Here is a 12,457-nt window from a genome sequence, read left to right as displayed (position 1 = left end):
TAATGGCAGTCCAACTGATACTAGGGGTAGTCCAACTGATACAAGTGGTGGCCCAACTGATAAAGTTATACAGTTTAATGAATTACGACAATTGCATGTTTGACCAGATTAAGTTGTGTTACATCACCGCTAAATCCTTATTGTTTTAACAAAGACCACAACATAAGTTTCGTTAGAGCGAAAACTTCGACATCAATTATTATATATAAAGAACTGTAATTGATAATCCTCTTCTAATATCGTATTTTTTACGTCTAGAGTCTGTCTGTTTGTTACACAATGGGCTATCTGAGTTCTGCCCACCGCGGGTATCGAAACTCAATTTTTAGCATTATAAGCCCTCATACTTACCGTTAGGCCACACTTACCTTTAAAAACAGTGCATTTTTTATATATAAGATTTATAAATATCATTCATTCATTTACTCCTTTACGTCTGTGAGTTTATTGTTCTTTTTTTAATGCTTTATTCGTCTTAACTTTATAACTCCCTTGTAATACAATGTTCTATTTTACTTGTACTGTCTATAATTTCTGTTTGATAAAGTGTTTTACTCTGCTAGAGATATAATAACACAGGCCTGCAAATTTAATCTCCATAAAAGTTGTTTTGGTTTTAATAACGGATTTTTCATGATTCAGCTACGCAGATTTCGAAAAGAATATTCATTTTTTTTTATTATCACGTAAGGATTATTTACAAATCGGGAAGAAGAAAAAAAAAAACTCTTACTTAGATCAAATTATTATTTCGTTTACCACAATGAACATTTTTTATTATTATGTTTGTTAACAAAAATACAAACAAATTGACGAAAAGTGAAGAGCATTGATGTCAAACGGATATGCATCCTCATTCACTCTGACTCGTGTGTGTGAAATGTACGTCTTTTAGTCTCAAAACTACGTTTTGTGGGTCTTTATTTTATGTATTGCGTTATGACGTTTGGTGAAAAATCTGTACGTGATGGATAAAAACGAATATCATTTTCGGATTCAGCGAACAGGAATTGTTGTAGAACATGTAGAAATTTCAAGACAATAATACCACCGCAGGTAGAAAAAAAAATGAATATTGTTTTCGAAATCTGCGTAGCCGGATTATGGAAAATCAACTTTTATGAAATTTAAATTCGCAGGCCTGTGTTATCAAATCATAGACATTGTGTTTGGAATTTTTCATGAGCATGCGCACACTATTATAGCCTAAGAATGTCAGTACATTCATTTCAATAAAGATTGATATTCCACCTTACGAAATATTACTAGTTTTCAACTCAAAATTCTAACACGCAAAACAAAATGCTTGCTGTAAATTTAATTGGGCTACTAGTGCCATTTTATATAATTCAACTTTCGTGCTTTATTTTAAAGGACTGCTTACTTTTGAATTTCGCGCAAAGCTACACGAGGGCTATCTGCGCTAGCCGTCCCTAATTTAGCAGTGAAAGACTAGAGGGAAGGCAGCTAGTCACCACCACCAACTCTTGGACTACTCTTTTACCAACGAATAGTGGGATTGACCGTCACTATATAACGCCCAAACGGCTGAAAGGGCAAGCATGTTTGGTGGGACGGGGATTCGAACCCGCGACCCGCCATGCCGGGCCAGATATTTTTTGTTTTACATTCCTTGAAATTATTTCTTTCTTAACTTACGAGAAACTACTTTAAAAAAACTTAACGTGTAACTTTGCGCGAAATAAAAAAACAACAACAACAAATTATCATCTGAACTTGGCTGGATCTGTTTGAGTTCATATTTCTATTTTCAATTTTCAGTTTTAAGTCGAAAAATTGAAATTAATCTTGCTACAGTGTCTCACTTGCTTCGTTTCGCAAAATTAATATCAGAATTGTTAATTTGGTACTTTGAAAAATAAGAAAATAATCTATCGTCCTCACATCTCTGTCCAAGAAAGAGGAAAGGAAAATGCACGACACCGAATCAAATAAAAATAAAGGGGGAAAAGAAGGCTTTTACGAATAAGAAAAGACCAGCTTTTTGAGCTTTAAATTAAGATGCCGTACTCAAAATTTTCGAAAAATATATCCTTGAAGTTCTAAAATCATATTTGCTACTTGCTGATCGGTTTAGGACAAGTACCAATACATCAAGATAAAATATAGTTCGCTATACCAGTTTAGGACAAGTATCAATACATCAAGATAAAATATAGCTCGCTATCTACTTTAGATATCCATGAATTAGTATCATACTTGAACTATTTTGTTAGATAAAGGACACCGTCGTTCTCGTGCACTAGATGGATTATGGAAAGCAAGCAGGGTGGAGTAGTACGCTTTGGACGTAATTGCTTTAAGACTAATCCTTTTGCATTGTAAATATGTTGAAAGCCTGTTGTAAAGGTTCAAGGTCGTTACATAGAGTATAACCGTGTGTCGACTAGGACTGTAAAATCGTTTTAATATAACGTACTCAACCTCTGCCTTGCATTAAATAAAGATTATTCTGATCAAATATATAGTTTTGAGGGAATTTTAATTAATTTCTTATGTAAAGATTACAAGTAATATCATAGTAACTTTAATATTTATCTTAAGGCTTTACGTTCCATGATTTGCTAGAAAATCGCACAAGTTAATCAGCTATTCATTCAACAACGACGATATGTGTTTGAGACTTTGGCTGTAAAAAAAAATACAAAAAACATTGCCATCTGAAGAGATACGAAAGCAAGCAAACGGGCGAAGTATGAATTTATTTTCGCGGTGTTTTTTATAGGTCTGACAGTTTGTCTTATTGAAAAGCCACATTGGCCATATCCATTGTGTTCACCGTAAAGAATCGAATCCCGGATTGTAGCGCTTAACTCCACCAGGAGAAATACGTCTGACCGAGGAGCTCGAGGCTAAGACTGGTTTCTTTTATAACCGAGCAGAGCATCGTTTGAAAATACTGTAAATATACAACATCAAAAATATAAATAAAAACTACTTTCCAAGCAATAAGCTTCAGTGCTTATAACGCTTGAGATTCAAGGTTCAATCTCTGCTAGATGGGCCACCGTGCAAACTTGTGCTTAACAGCATAAAAACAATGATGATGATGGACACAACAGGATAATCGACATATTTTGTCTGTTTTCTTGTTGTTAAAGTGCAATGGGCTATCCGTGCTCTGCCCACCGTGTGTTGTTAAAGTACAATGGGCTATCCGCGCTCTGCCCACCGTGTGTTGTTAAAGTGCAATGGGCTATCCGCGCTCTGCCCACCGTGTGTTGTTAAAGTGCAATGGGCTATCCACGCACTGCCCACCGTGTGTATCGAAACCCGATTTTTAGCGTTATAAGCCCGTCTGAGACATCAAGGAGGAAAGCTTTTTTGGAAACTTTTTTTTTCCATCAAAATACGTTTTGTCAACATTGTTTGAAGTTGCATAATCTGGGAATGTGTGTGAACAGAAACCCGGATTCTAGCGTTGTAAGTCCGCAGACATACCACTGTGCCTACTGATAACGCGATGGAAAAATTGTGATGTCATGTCTCACGTATTGTCTTCAATATTTGGTTTTAGTTGGTTATAAAGGATAAATAAATTGGGCTAAAATGGTTAATTGGACTAAAGTGGTTAATTTTGAACCTTCAGAATATTTCTGAACTTTCGTATCCAACCAAAAATAGGAAAAACTCAAAATCTTGTTATCCAAGTTAAACTGAATTAACTGTAAAGACCTAATTTATTGGATATATACTCTCAATGCTGTTAACCTTTAACCTCTTAATGACCTTCAATATTTTCTTTTTAAATTCAACACTAAATTTCAATTTTTAATTTACTATATTTATCTATCGTTCTTATTTATTTACGAGCGAGGGTTGCCTAGCTGGGTTCGAACCCGTGTGATATCACAAAATATTCCCCGCACTTTAAGGTGTGGGTGCGTTATAAGAGCGATAGTCAGATCCATAGCATGCATGATGGGTGGTAGGGTGCTACAGACTGGCGGCCATCCCCATGATTCAGTTTCAAAACTAGGGATAGCGTCAGTGCCTTAGTAGCTTTGATATAAACAGTCACTTTGTATTTACCTATTATTTTTATTTTTGAATTTTATAAAAAAAAAAGTTAAATAGTTTATCACTTTATCGAATATATTATTTTGTGTTTGTTTTGTAATCATCACAAATAATAGTAAAAAAATAACTACATAGTATACTGGTAAATTCTCCTACGTTTTTCTAAACTTGTCTTACACTTTCGGATTTTTCCATTTCCACGTGACTAACACGTGAATTTAGCTAATATCTGGCCAATCAAAGTTACTTCCTGTTTATCAACTGATGTACACACTTTAAACTCCATTTCATCATTCTGCCCCTGGTGAAGGTAGATCCATTTATCGAAAGCACTAAGGCTTTATCCATTGATTTGATCATATTAAAACCCAATATGACCTAAAGTTAAGCCTATTTGTAATAAGAACGCGCTTTAAACTTTAATCATCAAGAATTTTATTTATAAAATTCTGAATATCTGTCCATTGCAATAAGACCCAAAATTAGAGCGCTTTCGAATAGTTGAGTATTCTTTTTCAGGAGAACAAAGGGTGACCTTTAGCCTGCGCAATGCAATATATAGTAGGACGTGTGACGTCATGTAAACCGGAAGTACAAGTTGAGTTGAATCATGGTGACCAGCCAATCCCAACTCAAGCCGTTAGAGAGGGAAAAAAACAAAAAAAATATTATTAATTTTCATTATGAATGAAACTTTTGACTGATAAAGAAAAATAAGCTATGTCAATGTTTTCATGGGAGACTTAGAGTCGAGACTGTTGGAAAGTTATAAAGAGAAACCAAACATTTGGAAACGATACATAGATGACATTTTTTTTTTTTCATTTGGGTAGGAGACGAAGACTCCTTACTATCTTTCTATGGACATGCAAACTGTTTCCACACTTCTATTAAATTTACTCTAGATTACGCCACTACTCAAATAAGTTTTTTAAGATGTAAACCTGACATTAAAAGATGGTTTTCTACATACTGATCTGTACCGTAAACCGACTGATAGACCACAATACTTATATTTTCAAAGCTGTCACCCTCCATACGCAGTTCTCCAAAAATGTGACAGCATCTGTGATGTTCACTACTCTCGACATGGTGTGAAACAAAACTACAGTTCTCCAATAGTGTGATAGCATCTGTGATGTCCACTACTCTCGACATGGTGTGAAACAAAACTACAGTTCTCCAAAAGTGTGATAGCAACTGTGATGTCCACTACTCTCGACATGGTGTGAAACAAAACTACAGCTCTCCAACAGTGTGATAGCATGTGTGATGACCACTACTCTCGACATGGTGTGAAACAAACCTACAGTTCTCCAACAGTGTGACAGCAACTGTGATGACCACTACTCTCGACATGGTGTGAAACAAAACTACAGTTCTCCAACAGTGTGACAGCATCTGTGATTACCACTACTCTCGACATGGTGTGAAACAAACCTACAGTTCTCCAACAGTGTGATAGCAACTGTGATGTCCACTACTCTCGACATGGTGTGAAACAAAACTACAGTTCTCCAACAGTGTGATAGCATGTGTGATGACCACTACTCTCGACATGGTGTGAAACAAAACTACAGTTCTCCAACAGTGTGATAGCAACTGTGATGTCCACTACTCTCGACATGGTGTGAAGAGATGCTACTGTCTAGTTATGCTGAGAAGATAACCTCTGATGGTGTTTTAAAACAACATCAAACAGTACTACAGTTCCAGTTATGTCGGAATGGATTCTTCGTGCTGCGAGAAGAGCTGTGGAGAATGACCCACGTTAGGCAGCCACTGTTACTCCTATTCACTGTAAGAAACTGTGGTCTTCGGGAGCATACTACTTCGGAAAATATTACAATTACTGTGACAGTTTGGATTTAATTTTTATGCAGCGGAGACCAATATATTTGATGAAATTCCGAGAAAATTAGTATGAAATTGAGCAGTTTAATAATTTTACACGACCTTCTACCTTTTAGTTTAATAATATTTAATTCATATTTTAAACTCTGTCTCCGGTTATCCCTAGATTAATTTTAAAATCTGTATCTCTTTATAATAAACTCAATTCAAGTTGGGGAAAATGTAAACCTGCTGTTGTTATTGTTTATTAAGCACAAACATTACACAAAGGGCTATCTGTATTCTGCCCACCACTGGTATCGAAATCCGATTTCTATCATTATAAGACCGCAGACATTCCGCTGTGCGACGTGGGGGGGGGGGGCTTGTAAATTTGTCGTGCTTTATTGGTGGTATTGGTCCTAATGACGAAGGTGGGGACTTGTCCCGCTGTTCAAACAACTGTGTATTAGTTAATGCACGTATCTGTTAACTAGAACCGTAATGAAATTTTTGAAAGTTTACAACAAAAATTTTTCTAATTACAAGCACTTAAAGAACGGGCTGTCTCAAACATATTTATCTTGTAACTCAATACGTGTTATTTAAGCTCTCGGACAGCACACAATTCTGAGAGTGTTCATGGGCTTTAGATCGAATCTAGTACGTTTTATGTTATAAAATCACTGACTTTTTCTTTTACCGTACATGACACGTTTTGGCTAATTAGCTGATAAGTTTTTATTAATTAAACTCTTTTATAATTTAGACCCCCAGCTTTCTAATTAAAGCTAGTTGCCAAATCGGCAATGATCTCAATTGTGCTAATAAGAAAAGCGCTAATACCAGCGTCTTAGTTGCAGCAATAAATCATCTTCTGTGATTAAAGAAAGGTTAATTACGTTATAGCTGAAATGGAGAACATGATCGGAGATTATAACCCGCAGATTGCGAGTCGAGCGCCCTAGCCACCAGGCCATGCCAGGTCCTACCTTATAGTATAATGGTTTTGCAGCTTCACGACGTCCTGGCGTACTCTATCTGACGACCACACATCTTGACAATAGCCCTGCAGCGTAGTTTACAGTTCAAAAGGTTTCGTCGTAAGAATGTCACGTCCAAAGCACACCCCACCTCCGTTCTTGCTTTCCATAAGCTATCTAGTGTACAAGGTAGACGGTTTCCCAGCGCTCATTTCAACGGTACGGTCACATAGAAATCTATAAATACCCCTTTTTATTCTCCAGCTATTTGATATGTGCGACTGATGAATAACTATGTCATGGAAGCAGTTTGTGTCGCTTTTCCTAAAACAGATCCTGCTTCATTATGTTGCATACTGTTACCGGGGTCATGTGAACGGTTTTTGCCACTGACCTTTGTCTTCAGTGTATCACGTTTCGAACCATAGACCTTTCAACTTACAGCCTGAATCAAAATGCAAAGCTTATATTTTTAAGCCTACAACTAGGTACTCTAAAGAAAAGTAAACAAACAATGCTGAAAATAATGTCTACGTTATTTTCTCAAGCTACAAATCCCTATTTTGACTCCATGTCTACAGTACTTATCAATTTTAGTGGAGTCAAAATTGGGATATGTAACATGAGAAAATAATGTAGACACTATTTCCAGCGTAGTTTGTTGATCTTTTTTAGAGTCCCTAGTTGTAGCCTTGAATATATAATCTTTGCATTTTGATTCAATTGTTTCTGTACTTTTTTGACGATCCCTATACCCCTTTTTAAATTAACAATTTTTTATTATCTAGTTTCTTAAGGTTTATATGCCCACTTATTGAGAATACATTTTAAGCTACATACGTGCATATGGGTTCAGTTGAATGTTACATGCTTTTCAACAGTTTACTGCTGTATTGACTTTTTTCAACCAACCATCTACTGAGCCAGATGGTTTTGTGCCTGAGGTTTCGTGTAAACTCGTGTTTAACAAATGTTGAGTAAAACGGAAGCCGCTCACAACAACATCGCGTATATTATGTAAATTCATGATTAATAAAAGGTTATTTTAGGACATGAAAAGTTGCTTCCCTTATATGTAATTGTAAACAAAAAAAAACACGCAAAAACGTCCATAAAAAAAGAGCAAAAGACAAAATGTGAAACCGCAAGGTTGCATGTATCTCCACATGGACTCAACAAATCTTCATACCAACCCCTTGGACCTAATGAATCTCCATACTAATTTCAGTGAAGATCCATCCACACCCTGCGAAGTAGTTACATGAACAGATGACAGACAGTACTATTATATTTATAAGTCAACTTTGAATGAAAAATAATCAATTTTTTTAAATAGGTCATAGACATTCGCAGGGTTTCGTATAGTATATCTATCTTGGTTTTGGTGCAAAATACCCAGCCGGTTTTGCTGTAGGCTTGCGAAACAAAAATATGAATAGTAATAATAAAATAATACTAAAGTACACATTCACAATTTCACTGAAATAATCGCTGAAAACCATGTAGAGACAAAGTACATCAGCTAACTCGAGAAATGATGAATTCTCAACGCGGTAATTCCCAATTAATGTGCATTTCTGAAACACCGGATTTTTTTTCAATGGCGGAAAATGAAAGATTTAGAGAAATTCTTCAGGGAGAAAAAAAAACGAAGGTGTTTGAATTAATTTTAAATCTATCCTATGACATACTCATTCATTACTATTGTGGCGGCTTGTAAAACTATAATCAATAATAGTAAAGCTTGAGACATTGTTATGAATATACACATTGTTTACTCTAATAAAATGAAGCGTTTTAGACTAGTATAAAACGAGAATTTTCGACGTGCTTAAATGGCTTCGAAGAGCTTATGTTGGTAGCAAAGAAGAACTTAGCAAATTTTAAAGGGTGTTAATCTGAACTTTCAAGAACCAACTTAAAAAAAGCCTAGAACGTTCGCAGGAGTTTGTTTAGTAGCTGTGCATAGATTTTGGCGCAGTATACCTAGCCGTTTTTGCTGTAAGCTTTGAAGAGAAACTTGGGCAGTAGCGATGGAAATACTGATAAAATATCTTCTTCTCTTTCAAGAATCAACATAAAAATAGTCCTGTAACCTGTGCAGGAGTTTGTTTAGTAGCTGTGCATAGATTTCGGCGCAATATACCAGGCCATTTTTGCTGTAAGCCTTGAAGAGAAACTTGGGTAGTAGCGATGGAAATACTGATAAAATATATTCTTCTCTTTCAAGAATCAACATAAAAATATGTAACCTGTGCAGGAGTTTGTTTAATAGGTTTATTCGGGTTTGAATAAAATATTCATAGCCGTTTTTTCTGAAGGCTTGTGAAAGAAGAAGAATATGGATAATACTAATATGAAGAACATATGGATGAATTTTGAATTTTGTCTAACAATCGGAAAATCAACTTTTTTGCTGTTATCAATATTTCAGCAGCCTTAGCCATTGAGTTGGAAGTTCTTGAGAGTTGTTTCAAGAACAAGTCTGCTTTTTAAGATGGTTTCTGGCCGTATGTTCTTTTATAATTTTTGTAAAATTCCTGGGCGAATCCTATTATGAACCACTAACGTGGTTCATGACTCTCGACCAACAAGGAAACTGCCCTATAAACTTCCGGAATACTTAAGTTCAAGATATCTTGTTTATACCATTTAACCCATTTCTAGCTTCAAAGGGGCACTGGCTGCTCAAATCGATGGGTCGAACTTGCTGACAGCTGCTTCAACGACTGTCGAAAACACTGTAATTCTAATTGAAAATGGAACCTTTATCTTGCAAGTGTAAGATGCTTAGAATCCTGTCATTGTGGTTGTGTTTGTTTGTAGTTAAGCATAAAGCTACACAAAGGGCTATCCGTGCTCTGCCCACCACGAGTATCGAAACCTGGTTTCTAGCATTGTAAGTCCACAGACATATCGCTGTGCCACTTGGGGGCAATTGTGGTTGTGAAGGTGATGGATTATCAACTTCTGCTACATTGAGCCGGAAACTTGGGGGGGAGGGAGGCAACCAAAAAGTGTATTGGCAATTACTAATAATGCATTAGAAGGAAACAACCACGGCCAGGTTACAATGAGAAGATTGTAAATGACGATATAGGTTTTATTGATGATGAAGTTTTGACTCTAATTGCAGATAGTGATGATGACAAAGATAATTAATACGTCACAAAAGATTGCAAAAATGTAAAGCAAGTCTCACAATTATCTTCGGCATTTCAATACTAAAGGAAACTTGCTTTATTACTTTGAATTTTACGTTCCAACTGATACTAGTGGTAGTCCAACTGATACAAATTGTAGTCCAACTGATACTAATAGCAGTCCAACTGATACTAGTGGTATTCCAACTGATACTAGTGGTAGTCCAACTGATACTAATGGTAGTCCAACTGATACTAGTGGTATTCCAACTGATACTAGTGGTAGTCCAACTGATACTAGGGGTAGTCCAAGTGATACTAATGGTAGTCCAACTGATACTAGTGGTATTCCAACTGATACTAGTGGTATTCCAACTGATACTAATGGTAGTCCAACTGATGCAAGTTGTGGTCCAACTGATACTAGTGGTAGTCCAACTGATGCTAGTGGTAGTCCAACTGATACTAGTGGTATTCCAACTGATACTAGTGGTATTCCAACTGATACTAATGGTAGTCCAACTGATGCAAGTTGTGGTCCAACTGATACTAGTGGTAGTCCAACTGATACTAATGGTAGTCCAACTGATAAAGTTATACAGTTTAAGGAATTACGACGATTGCAACTCTTTAGCACAGAAACCAAAGAAATCATGTCCGGTAATAAGTTCAAGAAATATATAATTGAATCAACACTTTTTGCTGCATTCTATACAGTGAAGGGTGTTATTAGCTCCATTGTGTGGTCCACTATAAAATGATGAAGTTTTCTGTTTGTGTAAAATCCATACCAAAACCCAATAGACCACCTGGTGTTTTATCTTGATAAAGAATCTTGTAAAGGCATTCCAAATGGGGCTGTTTATAATTGTAGTGCTCGCTATATTATGCATAAGCTTAATATATAGCTAATATTCGTTGATACATCGAACTTTATGTAGCCATATCTTCATCTATGCTTAATATTTTATCCCCCGATGGAACAGCAGTAAGTCTGCGGATTCACAACGCTAAAATCCGGAGTTCGATTCCCCGCGGTGGACACAGCAGATAGTCCAATATGGCTTTGCTCTAGAACAAACTAATAAAGAATTCAATCAAGTTACCCCCCCCCCCCGGTGGGACAGTGGTAAGTATACCGACGTACAACACAAAATCCGGGGTTCGACTTCCAGCGGTGTACACAGTAGATAGTCCAATATCACTTAATATTTTTCTCAAAAGAGAAGTGTGTAATCCTTGTCATATGCACTTTCGTTTATTACCATTTCCGCAATCGAATTCCAAGATCGATTTTTTTGTGATCTTCCCCTGATTCATGATGTTACCCAAGTTGCTCGTACGAATTATGACGTATATCTACACACAAAGGGCTCTCTGCGTAGAGCCTTTCTTAATTTTGAACTTTTGTCTAACAGGGTAGCGGGATCTAAAGGTTACTCTTACAGTGCACCCACGAACTCAGAATGCGGAACGAGTTTTTGCGGCAACGGGTCACGAACCTGGAATCCTCAGACGCTCAGATACAGCACCATAACCACTAGTTAACAATACTGTGTACTGTCAATAAGAAAACACAATATTTAACAATACTGTGTACTGTTTGTCCCATGTTGAAATAAAAAACAGACTCTTTGTCTACTGAGTTGAAAATATGGACTTTTACTGTATAGTTACTCATAGATAGCAATATGAAAAACAAACTCTGACTTTCAGACTTGTTTTAGCGCACTCTATTCATCACTGATCATCTAACCTCGGATTTTACTGTTCTAATTACGTAAACTTACCGTTGACCAACTAGGAAACACAGACACGAATACCATAAAACAGAACTTAACAACTTTGGGTTTACACCACGTGACTCACAAGATATCTATTTAGCATAGTGTAATTTTGTCCTACAAATTTGACGACTAAATTCGTGATGAAAAAAATAATTCTTTATATATCGCTCTTATATCTTATACCTAATATATTTTCCATTATTTTTCAATAAAATTCAAAATGAACACAATGTCAGAAGTTCAAGTATGTTCACTCTAACTTTGAATTTCTGTAATTTTCAAGATGAACACAATGTCAGAAGTTCAAGTATGTTCACTCTAACTTTGAACTTCTGTAATTTTCAAGATGAACACAACGTCTGAAGTTCCAGTATGTTCACTCTAACTTTGAACTTCTGTAATTTTCAAGATGAACACAACGTCTGAAGTTCCAGTATGTTCACTCTAACTTTGAACTTCTGTAATTTTCAAGATGAACACAACTCTAACTTTGAACTTCTGTAATTTTCAAGATGAACACAACGTCTGAAGTTCCAGTATGTTCACTCTAACTTTGAACTTCTGTAATTTTCAAGATGAACACAACGTCTGAAGTTCCAGTATGTTCACTCTAACTTTGAACTTCTGACCAGAAAGAGAAACGGCCAGCCATGACATCCACATCTCTTTG

General features: G+C 36.2%; 1 protein-coding gene across 1 annotated transcript; it reads left to right on the top strand.

Annotated features, from left to right (window-relative positions):
- Positions 1-9,354: 9,354 nt before the first annotated feature.
- Positions 9,355-10,761, top strand: LOC106470546 (putative protein TPRXL). The gene is made up of 2 exons (XM_013931106.1): positions 9,355-9,367; positions 10,088-10,761. Exons 1-2 carry the CDS (start codon positions 9,355-9,357, stop codon positions 10,759-10,761), a joined length of 687 nt encoding a protein of 228 aa, XP_013786560.1.
- The last annotated feature ends 1,696 nt before the right edge of the window (positions 10,762-12,457 follow it).

The sequence above is a fragment of the Limulus polyphemus genome, unplaced genomic scaffold (genome assembly GCF_000517525.1).
Source record: "Limulus polyphemus unplaced genomic scaffold, Limulus_polyphemus-2.1.2 Scaffold4078, whole genome shotgun sequence".
Lineage (NCBI taxonomy): Eukaryota > Metazoa > Arthropoda > Merostomata > Xiphosura > Limulidae > Limulus > Limulus polyphemus.
Note: the sequence above shows the minus strand (reverse complement) of the source record. Positions and strands in the feature narration are given on the sequence as shown.